This window comes from Anolis carolinensis, chromosome 2 (assembly GCF_035594765.1).
Source record: "Anolis carolinensis isolate JA03-04 chromosome 2, rAnoCar3.1.pri, whole genome shotgun sequence".
Classification (NCBI taxonomy): Eukaryota; Metazoa; Chordata; class Lepidosauria; order Squamata; family Dactyloidae; genus Anolis; species Anolis carolinensis.
The window spans coordinates 97,940,330-97,968,088 of NC_085842.1; the positions used below are offsets into that span (position 1 = coordinate 97,940,330).

Below are 27,759 nucleotides of genomic sequence, written 5' to 3' on the forward strand. Positions count from 1 at the left end.
GCTGGGACTCCAACGCCAGGCTCAAGACCACCCCCGCTAGCTCAGGTAGGGAGACTGTAGTGCAGCGGGGTGGTCGGTACACTAACAGAATCCCTACTCTATCCCGGTCACCCACCCTCAGATGGACACATTCAAACAAGGTTGTCTGCGGGATGGGGCACCTGGTCAGGGGGATAGACTCCTTATAGACCACTGCGACACTGCCTCCCTGTCCTCTGAATCTTGGTTGGTGCTGCACGGAGTACCCGGGAGGACAGAGTTGGGTGAGATTGACCCCTCTCACCTCATCGAGCCAGGTCTCTGTTATGCATACCAGGTCTGCTCGTTTGTCCAAGATGAGATCTTGGATGATTGCAGTTTTTCCATTTGCAGACCTGGCCTTCAACAGCACCACCCTTAGTCCGGAGGAACCGCCAGCCTGGGTATCCAAGTTTACCATGTCAGGAGACCATTTTAAATCTACAAGAAATCTCTTCCTCTCCCTAGGCTGAATTAATTTTGGCCTCCCTTTCTTGTATCTCCCCCTTCCCTGAATTACTTCAATGGGGGCCCCTCGGCTAGTGGACACACCCCTCCCCCTACACGACCCCTCTCCCTTTCCTCTAACATCTGGCTATGGATGTAGACAAGAACAAGAACCCTGTTTTTAGCTATGTCTCGCTTCACCCTCCTTTGGAGGCTGCTCCTATCTCACCTCCCCTCTAGGAATTATTAAAATAAGGTGCACTAAGAGCTCTATAACTCCCCCCCTCCTCAATTTTTTTCCAAAGTGCACAGTGCTAGGGGCGGGGAGGGATCCAATTCATAGGTTACCCTAAGACTCACAGGGATAGGGAAACTAACAGGGAACTAAGAAGCTGTAATGGGTTCACAGTTAAAGTGCCAGTGGCTATAGCAGCATCAAACAGTTTTTAAACTGGTAAAGTGCCTGAGTGCTTCGACATAAAATTCAGGTCGGTTTATGGCTATATACTGGGTCAGTAACAAGGGCCGCCCTCCCCAAGCCCCATGAGCAACCCTCCCTAACCCTCAACTAGTAGCTCCACATTACAGGACTAAACACAATTCATAACAGTATGATGGAATTTCATAGCAAGATGTTAAAAGCAATAAGCAATAAAGCAAACTCAATTATAACAATAAGATAGAGTGCTTAGGCCAAAAGTTGGTTCAAAAGGTGGTTACTATGTATTGCCAGGTGGAACAGGATGCCAAAGCAACCCGGTGGACCTTCAGAGATCAGTGCATGTGGGAGGGGCAGCAGGACAGGCTCCTTCTCCTGAGTAATCAGGCAAGGGTGGTAAGCAGCAGGAGAGCAAGCAGGCAAGGGTGGTAAACGTCCAGCCAGCAGATGTTTTAAAGCCTTCTCCTCCACTCCCTTCCCCTTCCTACCAATGCATGTGGGAGGGGCAGCAGGACAGGCTCCTTCTCCTGAGTAAGCCGGCAAGGGTGGTAAACAGCAGGAGAGCAAGCAAGTTCAAGGTCTTGAACTTGGATACATCTGGTCCTCCAATATGACTTCCTTCTTTCTTGGGGCATATCCACTAATGCAATGGGATTTATAGCAGTGGAAGTGTTGACTTACCATTTAGCAATGCAATCAATGAATCTACGCTAGTTATGACTAACAATGAGCTGCAATTCCCATGAGCCTCAGTTGGCACCGCCTATGCTAAACGATTATGGTGATTGAGGGCTGATACATTAGAGGGCCCCATGTTCCCCAGCCCTACTGATTAGTTCTTGCCAGTGTCATGGGGTTCACTCCTGCCTTCCCATGGGGCAAGCAAGTGAGGGGAAGAGACAAAAGGGCCCCTCTGTAACCACTCACCTGGCAGGAGCCATGAAAATGGCAGAGATGCTGACTGTGTCCTTTACCAGGAGCATTTTCCTTGGAGGCTGCATGCATAGCATAGTTTCAGCATGAGCACTCTCAACTAAGCCTGTTAATTCTTAATGGAACTGCAAATGTTAAGTCAAGTTCTTTGCACTGCTCTGTAGCAATATCTCTTTTGAAACAATACATCCCCCTTTTGAAGTTAGGTACTCATTTTACTTGTGCTGAAAGGCCCAGCTGCTCCAGTTCCCTTTCCCTTTTTAATTTTTTAGAGGGATCACCATGAGGGAGCAAGTCTGCCATCTGCTGCATCTTGCGACAGGGAGACTACCAAACAGGTCAAATGGAAAATTAGTCTACTCCTGAAGAACAGCCTAGTAACTTAGTGTGAAATGCTGAATATTGATATCTTTCTTTTCAAAATGCAGATGAGAGCTGGGGGTTATGTGGATCTCCAAATATTGTTGGATTGCAATTTCCGTCATCTCAAGCCAGCACACCTCATGGTGAGGGATGATGGGGGGCCAGTCACACAAGATTTGGAGGGCCACTTGTGCGCCCATCTTAATACAGAGTGAAGAAAAACACTTCAATAATAAGTAATGTATATGTAATGTACAGAGGTAGCAAAATAGAGAATTGCTTTTGGTTTCCTGATATGGCCTATCTTGCGCATCTTGGCATTGTCTATTGCATTTAAAGCTCCGCTGCTCAGCCCTGAAGGAAAGACATTGTATGAATGAATGCTTCCTTGCTGCTTTGTTCTTCAGGGCGTTCCTTTTTATGACCTTTTGTAATAAGGTCACACTCCTATTCCTTCCTCAGGATGATATAATGAATCCAACTAGGTTTATCCTGCTGGACTCCATTCAAGGAACTTCTGTTGCAAAAAGCTCAGATTAATGGGCAACCATGTCTGAGTTTGTGTCACTCTTTCATTGAGCAAGCCTTCAACAGAGCTAAGAGAAGTACCTTTTGTAGACTACAGATGTCAATATTCCCTAGCCAGTGTTATCATTGTTCTCTCTTCCAGAAGAATGTCACATCTAAGCAAAGAGAGATGCCAAAAGTAATATTGAAACATCTGAAATCAGGCAGTAGGGAGTGTTGATTTTACTCTAGAAGGATGACTAGTAGTGGTTGGAGACTCTCATGCTACTGGAGTAGTCCATGCACTCCAGGTTCAGCCTGCATTTAAAAGTGCTTTCCAAGGTACTGAACTGTGTCCTGCAAATAGGTACAGCACCTTGACTAACTCCTTTAAAGTTTTGACTGATGCTGGTTGACACCACTTTAACTGCTATGGCTCAATGCTATGGAATCCTGGGAGCTGTAGTTTGGTGAGTCACCAGCCCCCTTGTCAGAGAAGGCTGGAGCAGGCATGGGCACATGTGGGGAGTCTTAGGACCAACTTTCTGCTCCATGAATATTCCAAAGGCCACATGGACTTCTAAAAAATTTAAGTGGGAATGGTTTTCTTAAAAGTCACATAAGTATGTAGACATGCATGCATTCAATGCATATAGTTTAATGTGAATAGTGGAGGGGAATCCTACAAAGAAACATTTAGAGTGATTTGTCACTGCCATAAACTTCCAGAAAATGCTGTTTGGCCTTTTTTGGTTAGCATAAGTAGTCTGGAAAATCAGAAGCCCATTAAAGAGTCTTGGAAAAGCATGTCAGCCAAGGGCTACACTTTGACTATCCTAAGACACCTTCTACATTGCCCTATATCCCAGGATTTGATCCCAGATTATCTGCTTTGAACTGGATGATATGAGTCTCCACTACCATATAATCCAGTTCAAAGCAGATAATCTGGATTTTATATGGCAGTATAAAAGGGGCCTAAGATAGCTATTTGGACATGTATCAATAAATTTGTATTTATCTGCCCAAGGTTTGAGGCCTGCTGGAGGAGCCCTCCAACAGTTGGGGCAATATGCTGTGGGAGGACTTGGGACAGGGCCTTGTCTGTTGTGGTAAACAAAGTTTTAAATCCTTTCTCCTTAGAGGCCTGACTGATGGGGTGTACAGTAAAATAAAGTTCACTAAAACAATGGAACATGCCTGATTCTGTCCAACTTTGCATATGTGACTAGTTTAAGTTGTTTAATTGCTTTAAATCTGTCCTGCTTTAAAGATTAAATGACTTAATTTGCTTTTAGGTTTTACACTAGTTTTTGTTGCTTTAAATTGTTTTAACTTTATTTCATTGTACATTACCTTGAGGTCATCCAATATAGATTAGAATAGAAATATTCAACTAATGAGCTTACTAAATACTGAAGACTGTCATTTTTGTTTCAGGATGTATACTATATTTGTTGTTACGTATTCACAGTAAGCACGGTGTGCATTTTTCAAAATAACTCTTCACCATGAAATGTGTCTGGAATTTAGGAAGGGAGGGAGGAAAGTTGCTGGGCCTTGATTCAACTGCAAATTTTATGTGGCCAAGTTAAGGAGGCTGCAGTATGAACTTGTATCTTCTACCAGGATGAACAAATGTGACTCCAGAGTTGATCACCAAAGCCTTCACTCTATAAATATCCGGCTATCCCATAGCTGCTATGCCTAGCACTTACCCTGTAATTTTCCTGCAGCCTCTCTAACTATCCCTTCTCTAATCACATGGCATATCATACATACACTGTTCCACCACAGGCATCTGCTATATAACTGCATTTGCATTACACAGGTTTCTTCTGTTTCTTTACTTATAGTTGTCTGTTTACAACAGAATCAGGCAAAATTACTTCAACTGGCAGGTGGTCTCCCATGCAATTGGCATCCAGTACCTGTTGTATAGTTAGAAGAGTTTCTGCTCATAAACTTTCAATGAACTAGTTGAAACTGCATTATTTCTCTAATCTGGGATATAAATGTTGGAGGGGAATGAAATAAACATTGTCTATGGAAGGTTTTACATCACATGTAGCCAACTAGTTTGAGCCTGGTGTATGAACAACACCGTTTATTCAAAGGGTTCTGTTTCTGTTTTTTGTTTTTGTTTTTTTAAATAGCATTTTTGCAAAAACTTGACTCTCCCCACCCAAATCCTCACATAATGATTTGTCAAACAACCAAGCAAGAGTGCACACAGAGAAAAGGAAAAAGAAAGAGACAGAATCAGGATATGAAATTCTGATAATTGGTTACAGTGATTAAATAAATATGTGGCGTCTATGATTGTCATGTATTGTCTCGCATATTTATTATACTGTGTCACTACACAGAACTTGCTGATCCAAGAAGTCATGGGGTGGGATAAGTCTAAAATAAAGTGCTAAGTGCTGGGTTTGTTGGAGACTCTTCACTTGACAGACTGATGCAACACCTGTTTTGTGGAGTCTGGCTGTTTCCTGAAGGTCAAGCTGTGGTTAGCTTGCTCCATGGGTGCTGAAGCCCATGCAAAAATTCAGGTACAATTCATGCCCCACTGTCAGTTTGTACCATGGTACGGGGCCAGCATGACATAATGGCTTGAATAATGGACTATGACTCTGGAGAACAGGTTTTGAAATCCCACTCAGCTATGAAACCAACTGGATAACCTTGGGCAAGTCACACTCTCTTAGCCTCAGGAGGCACACAACAACAATACTCATATGTTGTGCAGAGTTTACAGTTCCCACTCTGTTATGATTCACATTAAGCTCTTGGTTGCCAGTCTCCAGTCAGAGGCAGACAAATAAAGTGTCCAAATTGTCAAAAAAAAAAAAAAAACATTAAGCAAAGCCTGGTGTGTCATTATCAGAAGAATGGTGTGAATCTTACTAATAGACCCTGGGTCATATTGAAGGTGGTTTAGAGCTGTCCCAGAAAAGGATGGCAAAGAACATAGATTGTAAAGTGGATTATTTTGAATTACAACTCTTAAAATCCCCCAGCCAGCATGCCCAGCAGTGAAGGATTGAGAAAGTTGTAGTAAAAACGGCACCATACTCTCTGGAAAAGAATAATTTTTGCAAAGGTAGGAAATGGAATGAGATGGCCTTTCAACAGTACCTGCTTAAAAATTCTGGCATCAGAAGAATATAGCAGGGAAATAAGTAACCTGAAATGATTACCTTACATGTAAGGTGCCAAAGTACCTTACATGTACCTTGTCTGAACTCGAATTTGTCCGAGCACAAATTTGTTCTAGATAGATTTGTAAATAATATTTTCAATCTGAGATATCCATTATTCTTTCATCAGATACATATGAAGTCAAGGGCAATGAAATTCAGCATGATCAAAGTATTAAAATGTGCTTAAAAGTATTAAAATTGCACTCAACTGTTATTCTAAAATCATAAAGATCAGACATGTATTTGTCAAAATGAAGACAAAAGTAAAATAAATCAAATTGCTATGGTTTTATCGTAAAATACTGTATTGTGGGATCATATTTCATAGATGCCTGATTTCCATGAACTAAAAACATCTCCTCTGCTATAGAATATTTGCAGAGTAATGCAGAGTAATGGCACTCCATGCAGTCATGCTGACCACATGACTTTGGAGGCATCTATGGACAACACCGGCTCTTTGGCTTAGAAATGGAGATGAGCACCACCCCCCAGAGTTGGACATGACTATTGACTAGACTTAATGTCAAGGGGAAACCTTTACCTTTACTTAAATTTCACTTTATGCTGCTAATACTGGCTCTTCAGCACCAGCTATTGTTTGTCACGTGAATCCTCAGTATGTGATTCACCTGAGGCCAAACTGAACTATACATATCTCTGCTGCAGTTGCTTAGGGATCTGTGAATAAACACTGCAGGATCTGCAGAAACTTCATGGGTCAGAAGGGAAGAGTCACCATGGCAAGGTGTGGGCTTTTGTGTGAGCTTTCAAAAGCAGGATAAAGTAAACCAGCATTGCTAAGTATGAAATACAGGTGGTAAGGAGTCTATGAGGTCCTAGGGCTGCTTTCTTGGAGAAGAGGCATTTTTTTTCTTTCTCACTGTTGTTGGTAAAAGGAGACCATGTAAGAAAAACAGAGAGAGGAAACTATATAAAGGATAAAAACATAGAGGAGGCAGGAACAGGTGGAAGTTGGAGGTGATGCTATCTGAAATAAAAGTATTCAGTGGTGAAACGGCAGTGTAGTTTTCAACATCAGCAGAAAGTAGAGAGGTTGTAGGCAGGTCATGCTGGAGACTCTGGATGTATACAGGACAGAGGGAAGAACATCCCACAAAGGATAGAAGAAATGTGCAAAGCAAGGCAGAGATGAAGCCAGAGATTTGATGCTCCATAAAGTTTCTGGGCATAAGAAGAAAGAAGGCACCAGACACTTCCTCCTGTTTCAGTCAAATTTCTGCTAACAATCTTCTAAGATGTTTAAGCTTGAGCTATTTTTAGGCTACTATTGTGCATTGCATTCACACTCTGTTCCGCTCCCTTTGGAACTCAATCAGCACAAATGCAGGGATCCAATGGATCAAGTTTTGCCAGAACTGGCTCCACCAAGACATGTGAGCACCAAGATACATAGGGCTTCCTCCACAGAACTTTCCCCCAGAAATGTCCTGAAGGAGACTGCTTGCTGAAGCTCAGTCTCCTCAATGTAAAAAGTGCCTCGGGGTTGAGAAATACATTTATATGTGCAAGTTGTATTTTCACACATAATCTGCAAGAAGCCGCCATTTTGCCTCGCCTTTGTTTCTTTCCTTCTGCACACCATCAACTGGTGCTGGTCACTTGCTCAAACCCTCTCTCACACACATGTTAAAATAACAATTACTTGTAGTAAAAAGAAGGTTTCCACACCTGAGGCTCAATCCCTGCATTCCTGGTGGAATAAGAAGGCCTTGGAGCTTGGAAGACCCCTTTAGCTCTTGGTGACAAGATCCTAGAAGAGTACTCAAAGGAAGGCTCTGGTGACACTTCGATGCTCGTTCTGATGTTCTGAGGCACCAACATAGTCCCAGTTGAGGGGCCAAAATAGCTAGGAAATGATGTACTTGGACTTGACTGGGCAGATGGATGCAAAATCGGAGAAGGCGGCAAGGGATATGTTGGGCAAGAAGCCTGCCTCATGTAACTGAGTTCAGGAACCACAGGCTTTGGTGGTGGTGCAGCTTTTGGTAAAGACCTCACTGGATCTTTGACTGGAGAAAGGATGAACAAGGAAGACTGAGTCTGGTATGGCTGTTGCTTGGAGATTTCCAGCTCCTTTTTGGAGAGCTCACTCTCTGACATGTTGCTGTGGTAGAGAGGTACATGAGAAACTTTGGGAGATCTGGCTGGACTTCTGGGTGGGGGCTGGGGGAAGGCTATAGGGGACAGATGGTTTTCTGAGGCATATTTCCATGAGGGAGGGAGGGAAATGGTAGGCGAAGGTGACCTGGTAATATCTGGCTGTGATGGGGACTCCACAACATACTTCTGCATCCTGGACTGTCTCTTAGCAAATAGTTCTGCCCCCTTTCCTCTTGCCTCTGAGAGGCCTTGGTTGGACTTGATCTTAGCCTTGGGTTGTATTCTTGGTGACCTTAAACATGAAGACCACTCTGGTGCATTATTATTATCTGCAGGAGCCTGAAGGGGCCCATCTACTGATCGGATTTCAGAAAGGAAGTTGGAGGCCTCTGCTCCCAAAGCAAATGGTTCATCCTCAGCAATTACTCCTCCTTGTCCTCTTTGTTTTTTCCTACTGTCTGCTCTCTGGACTAAGTGCAAAAGATCTGGATTTGGGGCCACTTTGGGCTTCTCAACAAAGGTGAACATAGACTTTTTGGCTGATCTGCGGGCCACAGATTCTTCAAGGATGCCTGTTTTAGCTGGAGGTGGTTCTCTGTTTTCTCCCGGCAGAGGTCCTGGCCTGCTGTCTTCACGCTCAACTTCTTGGGGAACAGAGACTTTCTGTTCTTCACTGGGATACAGTGCTGAATAGGCTGGAGGAGACCTGACTCTCGTTACTGGAGGAGGGCTGGAAAAAGTTTCTGCATAGGTGGGTGGTGGAGGAAATTCCACCACAGGGCTCTTCTCCTCTGGTGTGTGGGTTGTTATCAAAGACTGTGTCCCAAATGGTCTTGCAGTTCGGTTCTTCACGGGATTTGGTTTAGACAAAGTCAAGCGTACTTCACAATACTGTTTATTAGTAGTGTGAGTTTGAGTTTCACTGGGCTGCAAGTCGGTGATTAGAATGGACTTCTCAGTGTCAGCAATAGGAAAAGCATTCTCAACAGCAACAATTGCCACATTCTGGTCTTTGCAGAGAATCTCTCCATTCTCTTTCCTGTCAAGAACTGTTTCACTCCCCAACTTCTCAATAATGATATTGTTCTCCCTGTCAATAATAGGTGCATGTGACTCCTTGATGGGGGTATGACTATTATTCTCACTGTCAACAACCGGTAAATATGGCTCTTTCGCAAGAACATTATTTTCACTGTCTGCCTCTGGTACATACAGCTCTTTTCCAAGAATTGTACTGTTATTCTCACTGTCAGTGGCAGGCACAACAAAGTCATCAACAATCGGTGATATATATTCTATATTGCTCATGACTAGGGGGTGTTGGTTATCAGGTGCTTTTCCAATCTCATTAGTAAAAAGCTCTTGCATTCCATTGGTTGAGGCCATCCCTGTATTCTCCTTTAGGTAGACACTAAGAGGAATTTGCTGAAATTCTTCAAGTGAAGTTTCTTCAGAAGACAATGTTGTGTTCATTGTGGAAAGGCTCTCCTCACTTTTAATTGTATTTCTCTGAGGGTTCTGCATATTATCTAGAGTCTCTAACCCAGGTATGTTTTCCATGGTGCTCTTTTGCCCCCACAACCCAGGATCCTTGGTGCCAGGTAAACTACCTTTGACCCCTCGGTTGTCTCTTAAGATCTGCTTCCAATGTGTCTCTTTCCCATAACTCGGGATGCTGTGGTGTTGAGTAACAGCTCTGCAGGTGGAGTCAGCAGCAGGTACTTCTTCTCTGACAGTGGCTTTTGGGGTTTCTAAGGTGAATGCATTCACTCGCTGCTTGCGCCTGTGAAACAGGAGAACCCCTTTGGAGTTGGGGTTGGGTGGGGTGGTCAACTGGGCAGCAATCCTCTGGCTCCTGGCTTTGGCCTCCTTCAGCTCTTTTTCAGAGAGACTTGCACTTCTTGAAATATCTGAGGAGGAAAAAGGATATGGAGCAAAATGTTAAAAGCATCATAGCAAATGGATACTTTGGACAAACATACATACACAAAGTCCTTGATCCTTCTGATGGATGTAACAATGCCAGCACTGGTGGTGGAAGTGGTAGCATAAAATGACTGTCCGCAGCAGCGGCAGCCACACATGACCTTTGGGGGAGTGCTGCAATGACCACTCCAAGAGTTGAAAGAGTACGCAAGGCTCATCCAGTCCATGTCCTTAGCCCTGCTTTGGGGCTAAGGAAACACTAATAACAGTTTGAAAATATTTTCAAAAGGAATTTTGAGAATACAGAAGTATAGACTTCTGCCACTTTGTGTGGTTACTGGCTCCTAAGGTAGGTTTGCCTACACATTTGTAACTTCTCAACAGGATGCCCGTCAGTATCTTTAAGGATTAGAGATTATCTACTTGGCACAAGAGTTTGTATATATTCTCCTCTACACATAAACCTCGCCCCATTTTTTCATTTTCTATGGTGAAGTATGTGGATCTCTTGCCTATTGCAGAAGCCACTGCAATAACTAAAGATTTTATAAACTTTTTTATAAATGGAAAAATCCCTGACTGCTTTTTTGTATAAAAACTTTCTTTCTCTATGCAAATGAATGAGTGGAAAAATCATTGAGAGGTTGTGTCCCTGTCCTCTCTGCAGGTTTGTTTTGTGATTGTAAATGACTGTATGCAAACGGAATTTACTGAAAGACTTCAAAAGGTTTCAAGTTGCAGTTCATTTGGTTTCAAACACCCTGCACAAACATGCTTCAAGCAGGAAATTGGCCAGCTCTAAACTATCTCACCTCAATCTCCCTTGTCTTCAGAGACTTGGCTAAGCACAATGCGCCCAATTATCAAAATAGGAAAACATAAACACTCGCCTCCTCATTATTGGAGATTCATTTCTTACATGACAGAAATACAGGGCTGATGTCCTAATTTTGTTTGAACTCAACACCAGATGGCAGCGCCTGATAATAAACTAACAAGAACACAAGCCTTTGAAAGGCTTCCTAAACAGTGGTTTAAAACTAATTAGCTTCCTAGAACAGATCCCACTTCACATCTCATAAAACCATGAAATATAGGCCATTTGCGTGCTTTCTATAAGTCACCTAAACTACTCAGAGGAGAGCAAGGGGAGCTGTCTGCTTTTTAAAAGGTCCGGCCAGGGGTCATGACAAAAACATCTTTTGGCCAAGCCCTGAAAGGATGTGGAAGGACACAGAATGCATTTTTCTCTGGGTGAGCCATTTCCTATGAGCAACCTTTCTAAAAACTCCCATGATTTAATACGCCTGGCAAGAGGAAACGTCAGAAACAAAGAACGGTTATAAAAGGTTTACAGCCAAACTGCTGACATTCCTGTGCCGAAGACGGTGGCAAGAGGAGAGAGAACAGCTCTGGATGGCCTGCCCAGCCAAATAATTCTCCACCTCTTCTTTAGACTTTCTTTGTCTCAACCAGGTTCAAAAAATCAGAATTGACCTACTTGTAAATGAGTGTTCACCATGGTGTTAATATTAAGGATGATTCAGTGTGGGTGTGTGTGTGCTTTCTGAATAGAATAGATGACAAATTCTACTTATTCTAACTATGCTAACCACCATGGGAAAAGATCGTTGTTAAAACCTGCCTTCTGACACTAATTAGATGTCTGCCTACCATTAGACCCATTCTTCTCCTGGAGACTTAATAGGCATGCCTAGACAAAGAGAAACTTCCTCCTTCCGAATTTCATAGGTATTAGGAACCTGCCCTTTCCACTCTCACCACATTTTACTGTAGCAAACATTCCAGAAATAGAATGAGACAGTAGTGATGTGACCACAGAAGACCATGAATGGATGCTCCCCTAACCTCCGAACTCATTAAAGATATGAGAAAAGAGAGTGGAAATGGAAAAAAAGAGGATGAGTGAACAGACAGAATTAAAGGGCCAATGTAAGGGAGGCAAGAGAAGAAATTGAGAAAGAACCCAGGCAGCATTATCTCTTCCAGATATCCCTAGGTCACCTCATACATTGAAAGGTGAGTCTTAGAAGTCCTGGACTGACAGGCAGGGCTGCCCACAAAGTTCAGAATAACGCATAGGCAATGTTAGGGCGCCCGACAGAATTTGCAGCCATCTCCTGTGCAATGAATCCATGACTCTGGGAGGATAAATATACCATTCTATCTTGCTGAAGTTTAATGAGAGATGTTTTTAAACTCCCATCCCATGTGAAAGTAATTTAAACCATGTGTATATATTGAAAATGGGGTTTTCACATGTTGATTTTTTATTATTGTTAAAGAACTAATTTTCTCTTGTGTTCTCACAAGGCACATCAACTCCTTTTTAAGGAGGGAAAAAAGAAGCTTTCATGAAAGAGTCTGTAATCATTTTCAGAATGATTGGCACCTCTCAAGCTATTGTTGCTAATTCCAGGCTTTTGACAAGGAGCTCTGAGAGAAAAGTGCTTGAAAATGTGATTTGTGAGCATTAGACTAGCTTCTTGGAGGGCTACACACTGTCTCGGTATGAAGATCTGCAAATAACCACAAATACTGTAAAAAACACTTCATGTTTCCATTTATTTTGGTATCCAAAGTGGGCACAGGAGATATTTCCCTCCACATTTGTGGTTTTTACTTTTGCAGATTTGATTATTCATGGATTCGTGCAGAAATGTTATTTTCTCATTGGAAAATGCTGCTTTCTCTGAAAGAAATAACTTCCTTAAAATGTTTTTGAATCTCTTTTCCATTCCTAGCCTGGATGACATTCTAATGTCCATTCCAGTTAAGTGTCAACTGAATCTTTTCTCAGATTAGAACCTTCTATCAAACCTAAGACTAGCAGCATATTTTAAATCAGAATCCTTAAGGTAGGGCTGGGAGGTGAGTCACCCTGCATGATAAGCTTTGAATAATGTGTGTGTGACCCCTGCATCCCCCCTAACTCTTATGATTCTATGATACTGGGCTGCATGGAGCCACTGAGTTTTTTTTTGTAGCAACTGAAACCTTGCAATTTTTTAAAAATCAGTATTATCTTCAAACAATTTTCTACCTGAAAATCACTCCAGACCACACGCAAACATACATGGTTTGCCTTTCCTGTCCTCAGAGCATCCCAATCCCCCTTTTCCAGACATGGTTTGGCAGTGAGAAATGACACAATGCCAGATTCCAGTGCTTTGCTCCTGGTTTAGGAGGTGAGGGAAAAACCCTACAACAGTCATCACCTAAAGCATTTGCTTCCCCGTGACTAAAATTGAGCCTGAATTTGACACCATCAGGCACTAGCCAAGTTGAGGGTCAAAGTGGACCAGGTCAAATCCATGAGTATGAACTTTTTCCAATCAGTGTTCTCACAGAGTTTTACCTTGGTTAGAATATGATGGTAATTAGGTGATAATGTGTCTTTTATATCTAATTTTAGTGATGTCATTATCAATATTACCATCATAGTTATTTTTTGTTGTTGTATGTCTTCATATTATTATTTCTAATCTACCCTTTTTTGCAATTTGGGATTCAAAGTGGCTTGCAAAAAAACAACAACACATTGTTAAAAATCCAGAAGATATGAAAGTTAAAATGAAATTAAACAATTCAAAAATTATATCTATAGATATGGATACTCACACACACACATACAAACATGTGTGCATACACACACCAGCACAATTACCAAGATACAGTACATAATTTCAGTTGGACAGGTCTTATGTAATGTACTTCAGTATTTCCTAGTTTTTCTTACTTCAACCTTAAATTGGGAAGTATCATTATAGATACCAGCAAGGTTTTGATGACGACACTGCCAAAATTATGCATGAAATTTACTTAGAAATCAGGTTGAGCACCTGGAGAGTTCCTTTAAAGGCTGAATTTGAACCTGGGATGGATTCACTGTTGCATTAATATGGGGCCCATTGGCCACTACCTGTTATGATTGAGCCTCATGGCTCTGTTACTGACAGACGTGGGCGTAAGACTCCTCGAGAGTCAGATACTCTCGAGGAGCGAGAAAGAAAAAGACTGCGAGACATTTTTGCAGCACCATCTGACGAAGAGTCTTTTGAGGGGTTTACGGAGAGAATGGAGGAGGGGCTGGTTAGCTCGGAGGAGGATGAGATGGATTGGACTCGGGTAAGGGAGGAATTGGGTGCCACTGGTCATGATGGGATAGAAGATGAATGGGGACCTTCAGGATTAGACCCATGGCTTAGCTGGAGGGATGGGACGGGATCCACAGCTGGAGATGCTGTGGGGCGTAGTCAGAGGTGTTCCAGCTCTGATGAGGAAAGTGATGAGGAAACGCCCGGGTTAAGGAGGACAGCTGACAGTGATGAGGATTTGTAACTGGCATAAAATGGGGCTTGGGAGCAATTGCAAATTGCGTTGGGCAAGGTAATCTGGACGAACGCTTGGGATCTGTGTGGGACGCTTTCCTGAAGACTGGTGTGTTTTCCTGTGCTGAGACGTAAGTTGTTTTGGAATTCAGGGTCAGACGGCGGGAGGAATTGTGTGGGCATTTGTTTGTGCAAACCTGTGCTTACTCTTATTAGCTTGACCTTCCGTCGTCTTCTTGACGGACGCCATCTCCTGTTTTGAAAACTCGGACTGAACTGACCACGGCTTGTCTTCCCCCCTTCTTGGACTTGGAATCTACAAACGTCTGCTTCTGGCTTTGATCTACGGAAAGGAACTGGGTCTACTCTACTGCTACAATCCTTGGCTGATCTGTTCGTGTTGGAAATCCTGTCTGCTGTGTGTGTGGGAGCGACGCAAGTTACTCTAAGCACAGTGTTGGCAGCAGAGAGGAATCTGCTGCCAATTAGTTGCATTCTTTTGTATCTTTTGTTCCTCGGCTTTTGTTTTGTTTATCCCCAGGCTGAAGCAAGCAGTTTGTTTTTACCCGGATTAAACTCCGGTTTAATCCGGTTTATCTTTTGAACGTTTTTCCTTGCCCCTTTTTGCTCCTAAAGGCTAATACTGCCTGGCCCTTGTATTTTACGGGCATTTTTGAGTTCTGTAATCCAATAAACTCTGTTATCTTGAACCTTGTGGCGTTTTGTCTTTGACACTACCAGTGTCAACTAGGAAGAAATCCTGACTTCTCTGCCTTCCCTTTAATTGATTACCCTTGTCATTCATATAAGGATTATGTATTTGGGACAGATAAAATGTGTTCGGGGCAGCCACTGATGGTTGCTTGATGTGACATATTCTTGGAAATGTAAAAATGCTCTGTAGAACTCCTAGCTGTCTAAAAACATGTGCCTTGGTCCAGAATTCAACATTAGAAAATACTTGTTCAGTTTCATGGGAAAGTAACAGGAGACCTAGAGAACAGATTGTGCTTTGTTTTGTTTTTATCTTGGGAGGAAGAAGATATGTTACTGGAGAATTTATGCACATGATCAACAAGTCCCCTTCCTTGAATCACTTTTTCAAGATACTGTATAAAGTAGGGGATCCTAGACTTGCTTCAAAGGGAGGAAGAATTCAAGATTGGTAGGCCATTAGGACTGTTTTGTACTTACATGTATGTTGTTTTAGTGGAGCAATAAAACACATAATACAATTAACAAGAATTAGATCAGCTAACAATGTGATTATCATAAAGAATGTGTCCAAATAATTATAAAATTGTCCAAGGCATAAAATTAATATATCAAGGAAAGGGCAAAATATATAAGACTCCATTAAGTGAATGCAGTGAACTTCTAACTGGTAGCTCCTCAGATTCTCTAGTCTTAGTAGTCCTGATCCTTGGTGCCTGATCATTTCAGACTCTGTTAGCCCAATCTTAGGAGGGGCTTAAGCCCCCCATCTTCCTTTCCGCATCCCAGTATCTATGTATGTAGGACAATCTAATTAAGATGTTCAAATCTTGCCAAGGAAACCCCATGAAAGGTTCTACTTTAGGTTCCCCAGAAGTGTAAAAGGACTTGAAATAATACATGTTGTAGTTTATATTGACATGGTAGCTGACGTGTGTGTGAGAATATTGGAAAACAGAAAAGAAAGACACAAAAAGGGTGTAGGATCTGCACTCTGGAGCTGCCAGATATGCTGTGGGTAGCTGCCGCCACCAGTTCCACCCACTCAGAGCATATCTAATGTTAACTTTTATTCATTTCAGATGTTTTCCATTTTCTTGCCTTCTGTGCTGCTTGGCATATTTCCAGGGTATTTTAAGCAGTGGTTAGCTCTCTTGCATATACCAGGAACAGAACGATGGAATTACTAATTCAAAGCCCTTCAATGACTTGGAGGTACATGGAAAGCACAAAGATTTCTTGGAGGGAAGCCTACATTGATCTTTAAATTTCCTTCTCAACATTCCTTTCTTTCCACAGCATTCTGTAGCAGAACATAAAGTCACAATACAATAACAAAGGCAGATTTCAGCATGAAGCCACTGATCTGGAATTCATCAACAAATTTGTTTCTCTGAAAGTGAAACCTACATGCACTGGAAGTCCCACTCTTATCTGAAAATATTTAGCTGTTCTTGATATATTCTTCACCAATAATTGGGAGCAGGTTATATCTACTTTGGTTAGTTGTTATTATTTATTTATTTATATCATATTATCAACAAGGCTTACAGCTATTGGCATATAAGTGGGTGACTTCTGCTGGGGGAAAATGCCCTTTAAAAATTATTTCGTGTGATTTATGGGAAGTAAGCCCTATTAAACTCAGTGATATATTGGGGGGGATGGGGGATGGGCAGGATGGCACTGTTCAATAAGTCATTGGGTGGTGGCTATAGGGACAGAAAGAGCTGGGATGGGATTCTAGTAGAAATAGAAGGAGCAGAGGTGGTGGTGGCATACAAACCTTCCCAAAAGATTGCAGCTGCTCTGAAATATGGGCAGTCAAAGCTAAAATGAGTAATATGATACACGTGGAGAACGCAAAGCCACTTCAGACCACATCAAAGAGATGGATCATAGGATTGTAGGAACTACTGCTTTCATCTCTTTGTTTTAAAGCCAGCTGCATATTTAAGTACATTTCAGAGATTAATATAGACAGTAGCCAGTCTGCATGGACACTTCAATGTATCTTCATGAAAGTCTGAAACAACTCATACTGTGATGGACTAGGCAGGTTAGTTATTTTAACATAATTTCAGTGCTATATTATTGAGTTTGGGAGCAGAGTATTATTAGTTGTACCATTATATTATTCTACCACCAGTAAGGTTCCTGTTTTGCAGACCATTATCTGGTTCTGTGGGGAAAAGGTACTGAACCATTCGTGAAGCCCACTTTGTAGGCAAGTCTGTGCGAATCTTCTTTTTGCTTTCCAAAAAAACCTGCAAACCTTCCTGTTGGATCAGCTACTTCACCAACCTATACTTCCTCTTATCCTCACTTAACAGTGCAAATAATGATATGGCAACACTCCACCCAGGTCCGTCTTAAAAGAATTGTAAATGTGTCAACTATTTACAGTAATACTAGTGAAGGTATTTCTAGATTTAGATATTATAGGATGAAATTGAGGAAGGAGAATTACAACAGTGTTACTATTTTTATTCCAGCTCTACTACTCACTACATGACCAGCCATTGTTTAGTAATGTGATGATAATACCTTCGCCTCACCGTTTCAGCATTAAGTCACCATGCTGATGTAAAGTAATACTGAACTGTAAGACCAATCACCCCTTGTTTTGTACCACTGCAATAGGGAATACCATCCCTTTGGATGCATTTCATGGGGGGAGTTTCCTTTGCAAGAGCAATGTCAACATTTCCCCTCTGCCACTGCTCTCCATCCTTGTAGTTACTTGCCTGAGAAGGGAAGAGGTAAAAATCAAGTGGCTGCACCATGTCTTTTGACTATCAATGTGAGGAGTTGTCCAACTGGAAGCACCCTTACCAGCAAAAATCAAGCCCCAGAAGCAGTTCTCCAGGGATAGATGGATAATTAGACAGGCACTAGGACATCTACCATCCTTTCTATCAAAAATGGTCCTCAGATTATTGATTTCAAATCACTCATTCTTTCTATGGAAAATTATATCATTTTATCCAGTCACAATCAGTCATGTGCATCCTCCTAGCCTTACATATTCTCCCACATGAAACAGATCTTGTTTCTTCACACATTGAAAACAAGGCTAGAATGAAGAGAAGAACAGTGTCCTCTGAGAGATGAGCTACGTGAAGTGATTTGTCCTGCTTGAATTTTATGGTAAAGCTGTGGGAGTTAGTGATGTATTTCATGCCTTGTCAAGTCATTTAAGGGGAAGTCATGGAAATGAAGTGAAACAGGTCCTCCCAGTAATGTGGCACTCCATCGACCTCAAACAGCTCTGAAAGAGGATCTAGAACAAGCTTCAGGGAAGCATTTCAGGAGATGACAAATGTTTTGATGTCCCCCACTCTATCATTGTAATGTATCCAGAGAGCACCTTTGATAATTTTGTAGAGTTTTAAACTCAGACACACACATGTGCCAGATTCTTTCTCTATTCTATTATCCTTTCATAGTGATGATGTGCAGTTTAGGAATTTTCTAGATCTTCCAAACAACTCTATGGTACATTCTCCTGGAAGTTACCCATACAGTCATCTTGAATTTGAATGCAAACAGTATACATCAATAAAAATGCAGAGAAACTGTATTTTGATTTAGAGACAGAATGTTAGCTGCTGCCTCATCCTGGAATCTAAGAAAGATAGTCTTGTAACAAAGTTTCTCTCCACACCCTCTCATTGGTACAAAATGGCCATTCAAACCCCACAGAGGACACAATTGGTCATTTGGGAATAAAAAGGAATTTAAGAGTGGAGAAACATGGGAGTTGAGGGTGATTTATTGGGTCTGAGGAGATTGGGGGTTCTGCAAAAAGGTGGCAAGGCCCTTCACTGTCCTGAGTTGCGTCCCATAGACATCTGACAGCTGCCTTTCCTGAGGATTGCTGGCTGACAAGCAAAATGTTTGCTCATTGTAAAAATAAGCAGCTACACACCAGTCAGGTCCTCTTGGAAAAAAAATCTTCCAAGCCACATCTTATCATGTTCATCTAAGCCCTCTTTGAGAAGACTAACCCCTCCTTATAAAAGCCTTTGCAAATGGATGCTGGAACAGGGCTTGTTTTTCAGTTCTCAGACTTTTGGCTGATATTGTCTTTGGATCTTGTCTGCACTGACCTTTAGATCTTTGGATCTTATGTTCTGAGAAATGTGCAAGACAGAAATGACCCCTTCTGCTGGCTTAGTCCTCCACAGCCTCCACCAAGCAGCATGAAATGTTCAGTCATCACCAAAGACCGAGTATAACTCTGTTTGAAGTTGGACACTAATGTAACAACTGGGGATTTTAAGTAGTGATCGTTGGAAAGAACAGGCTGGCTCATATTTCAGTAATCACCAACCCATCTACCTCATCTGTATTTGAAATATAATCTTGAAAGTTATATTAGCAATAAGTCATGACCTAGAGGGCCACATATCCATCTGATAGAACTAAGTTACTATGCACTGTTTTGATATATCTGGAAGATATCAAGTTATGCCCATGCGAAGCAAGTGGACATAGCACTAAACGAAACATGCAGAATAATCACAGGATGCCTTAAATCTACACCTGTTGATAAATTCTACAAGTTAGCTGGCATTGCCCCTCCTGACGTGCGACAGGAAGTTTCTGCTAACTGTGAGAGAAATAAGGTCGAACATTGTGAAAGCCATCCACTGCATGACTATCAGCCTCCTCCCACCAGATTCAAATCAAGGAAGGGCTTCATGAGAACCACCACTCCTCTTGATGTTCCCCCAGCAACAGCAAGGGTGTCCCTCTGGGCAGCTAAACCTGGCAATTCTAACTGGATGGCACCCACGAGGGTCTTCCTCCTGGGGCAAACCAAGAATGGGCAACTTGGAAGTCCCTGAACAGACTCAGAAGCGGAGTGGGCAGATCTAAAGACAACTTGGCAAGGTGGCACTACCTGGAGGAATCCTCCACCTTGTGTGACTGTGGAGCAGAACAAACAACTCCGCATATGTATGCTTGCCCACAATGTCCTGCCTCATGCACAGAGCAGGAGTTGTTTAAAGCTACAGACAATGCAGTTGCTGTTGCCCACTTTTGGTCTAAAACTATTTAGTTGTTTGTGATTTCCTCTATTTTTTCATCATTTTTAAAATGTATTTGTTATGCAATGCTTTTGACACGAAATAAAAAAAAAATCAAGTTATGCTTACAGTTATTCTATAGCATTTTAATGCTGAAGCAGCCTAGAAGTTTTTACCTCCAATCTCATTATCATCATTATTTTTAAATGCATTACTCATAGTAGTAATAGTTTCAGGTAAGTTAGAGACCCCTAGTTTGTCTCACCCCAGGGCCCTTTCACTTTCACATTTGCTTTCTCATCCCTTCTATTTTCTCTCATTGTCTTAATTCCTGGTTTTTCTTTCTTTTCATTTCACTGCCCTCCCTCCTTGAGCCTTTCTTTGTCTTTTTCTGAATTTCCCTATTTCTGGGGAAATTTCCTCTATTGTTTATAAGCTACTAAATACCACAGAATTCAACAACTTGGATCAAAGCTTGTATGCATTCAAACATAGACAAAAATGCACAGTTATGTCATGGCATTCACTAGGCATGAGAATTATGATCACACACCACTATATAGGTTTTTACCACCTCCTCAGCTGAACCTCCACCACCCCCCCCGCCCACCAAAAAAGGATACCCTAGATGTCCCCTGAAACTATGCATTCTGTATGAGTTAACTGTTTTGGGGTAACCCTCTGTCCCTCCCAAGACACCCCAAAGTTCATCCTCCTAACTATATTGGCTTGGCATGTTCTTCACCATCCATTCAATCATTGTCATCTGTAATATCCAGACCCAATGCCTCAGAGGCAACAAAGCAGAAAATATTCTGTTCTTTAACATGTAACCTCAGTTTTATTTTCCTTGGCAGAAGCAAAGACAGAAACGTTTCCTCATCTGGCCAGAGAGTCTTGACCCTGGCTGGAGGAGGGCCAGAGAAGGCCTGGGTTCCATCCTCCATTGGGTCAAGCTTTCAAGCATTTTATCTCCTCAGGATGTGGAAGAAATATGGCTCTGGAATGCTGGGACTGTTGAGAAACAAACCACAGGGGCCAGATGATTATGAACGCCATGCTTGATAGCTAAAATACTCTGAACACACATCCAACACTTTTCCTTATGTGTTCAAATCCACCTGAACAAATATTCTTGCAAGAAATATTTCTGACCTTCTTGAATTTGGCTACTGCACTTACTTTGAACAGTTTCATTGTCTCTTTTTTTAAAAAAAATATTTTTTCTGCAAACATAGTACACCAAAATTCTTTACAGAATGTTTTCAGGACTGTTTTGATGTGCTCCGGACCATCTAGTGAATTTCACAAATGAGTGAGGAATAATTCAATGTGACACTCAGGTCCCTTCTACACTGCCCTATATCCCAGGATCTGATCCCAAATTATCTGTTTATCCCAAATTATATAGCAGTGGAGACTCATATAATCCAGTTCAAAGCAGACAATCTGGGATCAGATTTTAGGATATAGGACAGTGTAGATTCAGCCTCATTTAACTGTATTCCATATCTGAAATGCTTGGAACCAGAGGTATTTTGGACCCCCCCCCCCTTCCAGGTTTTGTAGCAACAGTACAGTTTTCCTTCCACGTGAGTACTTTCGCCTTTTTCAGATTTGATTATTTATGGATTAAATTAAAATGTTCTCACTAGGAATCTCCAAGTTCTCCAGTGTGACTCTATGGTCAGCTTGCAGTGAAAGTCAATTATACATTCATGCTGGAAGATCTAGAAATTCCTAAAGAGGTATTTCCTCAGGTTTAAAAAGCAATTTCTTTATTTGTGGTACCTTGTACCCCTAACCCAGTGCCGGCCCAACATAGCGGCCAATGTAAGCGCCCGCTTGTGGTGCATTTCACTGGGGCGATTTCATTTCGTTGAGGCGACCCCGCAGCGGCGGTAGCGGTGGTGGCGACCATTGGGCCCCCCTCGCCGAATGCGGGAGGCCTCATTGAGACCTTGTGAGAAGAGCTAGGCCTCAATTGAGGCCTTCCACATTCGGCGAGGAGGGACCCAATGGTCCCTGCCGCTGCCAACGACGACGAAGGTATGTGCGGGGCCTTGGGTGGGCACGATTTTGGGGGGGGCACGGCCACTAGGTTCACCTACAAGGCGAAATTACCTAGGGCTGCTTTTGCCTTAACCACAGTGAATGTGGAGAGCTGTCTGTATTTACAGTACATAAATATATAATATGAAATATCTTGGAGATGGGAAGTAAACATGGATTTTATTTATTTTATCTAATTTTATACAACTAGCCTGAGAGTTATTTTATATGCAATATTTTTAATAATTTGGGACATGAAACAAAGTTTGTGTACATAGAATCATCAGAAACAAAGGTATCACTATCTCATCTACTCATGTGGACAATTTCAGATTTTGGAGTATTTTGGATTTTGGGATCTCAAATAAGAGATGCTCAGGCTGTACTGAATTATCAGGTCAGTTTTCAACTTCTGCACTGATGCACTTAACTTTATCTTGCAGTAACTGCAGACACACCTGCACACATGTCTTGTTATTTTTATCAGCACAATGGCTTGAAATATTTCCAAGTTACTTAAGTTACTGTTCCAAACATTATGACACTGTTTATAATATTTCACTCTATATTTATAATTGCTATTGCAGTTGAAATGTGTTTTTTTCCTTGAGTAAGGATACAATAACAAAGGAATGTTATTTAAATCCATATATTTATACACCTTTCCTCTAACATCAAACTATTGATCTTCCAATCACTTGCTTTTGATGCTCCACAGGAGTCTGCTTCACCTGCTCATCAGGGTTGCTATTCACAGCTGACATGAAATAAGGTATTTTTCCTTGTCGTGGCATTCCTCTCATAGAAGGAATTTCATGACCTCAGAGACCCCCTTCCCCCTTAGGGTGAATCTACACTGTAGAATTAATGCAGTCAGACACTACCTTAACTACCATGGCTCAATGCTATGGGATTCTGAGATTTGTGACCCGGCATATTTGGCAGAGGAGGCTAAAGATCTTACAAAATGAAATTGTTCAGGATTCCATACCGCTTAGTCATGGCAGTGAAAGTGAAGCTAATCTGCATTAATTCTACAATATAGATGCATACTTAGAGGCTAACTGGTTTTCTGTCTGGATTGCAGACAGCATTGCAAATGACTCTAATTTTAATTCTGTTAGTCTCCATTAGGGTCTCTTTTGTCCTAATGATCTGTCTTGCAGCATTCTCCCATCTGCTTTTCACATCCCACTCTATTTACTTGACTTATTGCCCCCAAATGACTGCGCTCTTAATCCCTCACTTGTTATCTCTGACAGCTTGGGAACATCTTTCAGGCATCGTCCTTCTGTCACCTCCACCTCCCCCCCCCCCCCAAACAAGGCTTAGCTCAAAGTCAATAAAATCTACAAACTCCAGGTGTTTAGAAGGAAAAAGAGATGAAGGGAAGGGAATGGACAAGGGAAGAAAAGAGCTAAGTGTATGTGTGTGGACATGTTTTGAACACTCATCTGAGATCTTTCACTGATGAGACAAAAAATGGAGGAGAACTTTGTCATATGATTCACACACATTGTAGCCAAAACACAACTTATATTGAGTGACAGGCTTCTAGAAAGTAGCTTAAGTCCACAATGTCTGACTGATTCAGTATTCTGTCACAGAATCATAAGGCTGGATAAGCTAAGCAAATCCATCTGGTTGAAAGAGAGTTCCATCTGTCTCCTAGAAGCTTCCTATCTGGCCTTCAGCACATGCTGCTTGGTTTGGGAGAAGGACGCTGGCAAAATCTTTAACGTCTACCTCCTCCGTGTAAACTGCACCAGTTGTTTTGGCAAAGCCCTCGACTCATTATATATTTCAAGTATTCAGTCAAAGAGCTGGAATACAGGTTGTATGTTTCTGGCAAGAGCAAGGGAATTCATAATATGAGGGTGAATATTTCCAGGCAGGAAAAAGAGGGTTCGGTTTTCACAGCTCCAAGAAACAGATGGAGAGCTCAACCACATGAACAGATGTCCTCCCCTTCGACACCCAAGTAGCTAAATCCCAAGGCTGAGCCAGGTTGCAAACAAGTGGGGTTGGGCAGTGCAAGCTCAAAAGATAAGATGTTTCATATAATGCCTACTGTGACAGCACCAAAGTGCAGAAACTTTTTGATCAGCAGAAAGATTAGTGTCACCTGCCAACACCTTCAGGCTCATGTGTTTCTTCTGAGTTTAGATGCAACTCTCACAGTAGAGATGTGTGTGTTGGGGTGTGTGGATTCCCTCAGTAACAATGCCCAATATCCAGTTCATTGCTTATATGGGTTAAAATTAAAATTAAAAGTGTTAAGTGCCCTGCAACTTGAATGTATACAATGAGTCCTTAGCATCTGCTGAATCGTTATTTCAGAACACCTTGCTGATACTAGAATCTGTGGATACTCACCTCACATCATATACAGTGGTGCAACAAAATGGTGTCCCTTGCATAAAATGGCAAAATCAAAGGGTTTTTTTTTTTGCAATTTTTAAAAAATATTTTCAAGCCATGGATGGTTTAATTTGTAGATACAAAATCCATGGATATGGGTGGCTGACTGTTCATATATACAAACAAGTATACCAGATTGAACTAGTGTGCAAAAAATGTAACAGGTACCTAAAGGACTGAGTGAAGTTTTGGATTGCTCATCATGTTCCTGGGTAACATCCTAAATAGCATGGCCATGAGATACCACACTTACACTTCCATCCCAATAAATGCAATTTGTTTGCACAACAGTATTCATGGCAGTGTTGGACACCAACAAGAGTCTATAAATTGCATTTTGTGACCTATTCTGTTATTGTGTGCAATTTGGATCAGCTTGATTAGAAGACCTGTTCTTGGCAAAAATGAAAACTGCTAGTACTGGAATGGTGATATGGAGTAACACTGGTGCTGGCATTCTTGGACGCTGATCAAATTTTTATCACTACATCACTGGGTGTACAGTTAAAACAGAGCTTAGCTAATCTGTTGTTCTCACACAGGGGAGGAGAAAGCTTTCTTATTCCTTTCAACACGGGGCCAGTGAGTGGCCAATAGGAAGTGTACCAACTGAGCCAATGATAATCTGATCCTGTTATGAACACTGAAGTGTGAAAAGATGTAAATGCTACAGCTGCCCATATAAGTTTCCAAAGAGCTGCTCTTAAAGTTGTAGAACCCAAATTTGGTTCTGAATCTGATTCTAATACCCATTCTCTATAACAAGGGGAAGGGTCTAGCAGCCATTTCATTCACTGGCAGTTGAGGTGACAACAGAGATAGTGGCATAGTGATATGCCAAAGTCCCCATCAGACTATAATAAATTCTATAAATCTATGGTTCTGTGAAATGTTGAAGGACGTGGAGCAAGAAAGGGGAACAATACAACCCAACTAATCAAGACAACACAGTCTGGGAGCTGTTCTTTTTAAGGGAAGCCTTTCTTGAATGTCTCTGCTGGCTTTATGACAGAGTTCAATAGACCAGGGCCATTTCACTGAGAGAAGTACCATACAAAGGACTAAATGGAAATGGAGTGGGGTAAGGAGGGAAAATAAGGAAGGAAGAAGAAACCATCTTCTATCTGTTTAATCAATATTTGAGATTTAGGAAGCAAAATTCATGTTTAAAATACGAATAACTCTTAGTGTATTCTAGACCACAACCTAAGGGCTTTATGGAGAAAATAAGGCCAATCATATTTTTAATGGAAATAACAGATTTAAATCTTTCTAAATCGAAGTCTTCACTTACATTATGAATATGATTCTGTCAACATGCATATTTCATTTCAATGTCACTTGATTCTTCCTCATGCTTTTCATGCTACACATATCTCTGACTCTTTAAATAGTGGCTTTTAAAGTAAAAATTACACGTATGCACACATTACAATGTGTTTGATGTAAAACAAAAAAGGACTGCAAACATCTTCATAGGATTGCTTAGAAGTCACAGCTAAGTGATGCCAGAAAAATTGTTTTTTGTTTCCCTGAAAAATAACATTAGTGAGACTTCTGTGATGATAAACTACATTGTTAAAAAAGTTGTTTCCAGACTAAGGTTCCTTTCACACAACACACTGGCGGTGCTATGATCCCACTTTAGCTTCCATACAGGGCCGGCTGGTGATAATTTTAAATATTAAGCGGGTGGGGAAAATTGCGCCCCCTCCCGCGCCCTGGCCCCGCCTCCTGCGCTGCTCGCCCTGACCCCGCCTCCCGCCCCGCGCTCCCTGCCCAGCTGGCCAGGAAGCAACAGGAAAGTCCCTCCAGGGCCTCCGCGGCCTGGAGGGACTGCCGCTGCAGCCCGGCCAGCTTTGGCTGGGCAAGGCCAGCCAGGCCCGGGCAAGCAGCGCGGGAGGCGGGGCCAACCCTGGCCCCGCCTCCCACGCTGCTCACCCTGACCCCGCCTCTCACGCAGTGTGGGAGGCGGGGCCAGGGCGCACTGGGCAGGAGGTGGGCACCACCCAGACGGGGCCCTGCCTCCCGCCCCGCATGCCCTGGCCTGGCTGGCCTTGCCCAGCCAGCCATGCTGCAGAGGGAGAGCTCATTCGCCGCCAAACAGGCCTTCCTGTTCGGCGGCGAGCAAGCCCATGGTCCGTGCGCCCGAAGCGGCCGCCTCAGTGGCCTCCGTGTTGGGCCGGTCCTGCTTCCATAGTTCCTTTCTGTGGAATCCTGACATTTGTTTCTCCCAAATTGCCAATCCCAGGATCCTACAAACACAACCATGTAAGTTGCATTGCGCTATAACTGTGTAGTGTGAAAGGGCTCTAACTTCTATTGTGCAGCCCTCCTGCCTCCCTCATCTTCCACTTGTAATCCTGCTATGTTTTCTCACTACATCTTTTATTTCATCATCCTGCAACAAAAAACCATTAGTTTTGGGGGGGAAATGCCCTCTTATCTCGCTAGGAACTGTTCACATGGAAGAACAGAAAGAAATAATAGGTTGGATGAGTGATTGTACAACATTCATCAAAGTAGCTGCCAAAAGGTTAATATCTTTTGAACATACCAACTTTCACCCAGAAGGACCAACTTTCCCACAAAGAGACCAAGTGGGGCAATAATCATGGCAGGAAATAGATTGTGGTCAAAATGCTCAAGGTCTTTGTACTGTTTTCATTGGCTCATCAAGCAAAAACAGGCTGGTGCAGGTATTTCCCACTTGCTTTCCTACTTTTGGTACTGCTGTATGCCATTTACAATGATGGCCAATCTACACAAGCATTTCACCCTTTTGTTTCTCAATTCTGAATGACTCTTTTTTCTCCTCCTGTCAAGTTCTGTGCAGTTGTAGTCTTATGCATACCTAAACTTGAAACAATCCCATTTAAAATGTTGTGCCTTGTTTTGAAGTAAATGTGCTCAGGTAAGGTTGCAGTTTGCATGATCCAGTCATCTATACTAAAAGAATTGGAAATTAGTCACTCTGCTCAACACATGTATCTGCCTTCAAGTCACCTGTTGACTTATAGAAACCCCATTAACTTCATAAAGTTTCCTTAGGCAAGGAATACTCAGGTATATTTTTTCTAGTTCCTTCCTCTGAAATATAACCTACTAGTTAACAATTCAAGGGTGTGTTAAACCAGCTTGAAAGTTCCTATCAAAGGATTGTGATTTGTAAAAAAAAGAAATCCATGGAAACTGAAAAACAAGTACAAAGCTAGTTGTGT

At 42.1% G+C, this 27,759-nt stretch overlaps 1 protein-coding gene across 1 annotated transcript in view; it reads right to left on the reverse strand.

Annotated features, from left to right (window-relative positions):
- Nucleotides 1–27,759, reverse strand: part of synpo (synaptopodin) — a 97,006-nt gene that overhangs the window by 12,014 nt on the left and 57,233 nt on the right. The window contains exon 3 of the mRNA XM_008104814.3: nucleotides 7,606–9,947. Coding sequence (XP_008103021.1) covers nucleotides 7,606–9,947 — 2,342 coding nt within the window. The remainder of the gene's footprint in view (nucleotides 1–7,605; nucleotides 9,948–27,759) is intronic.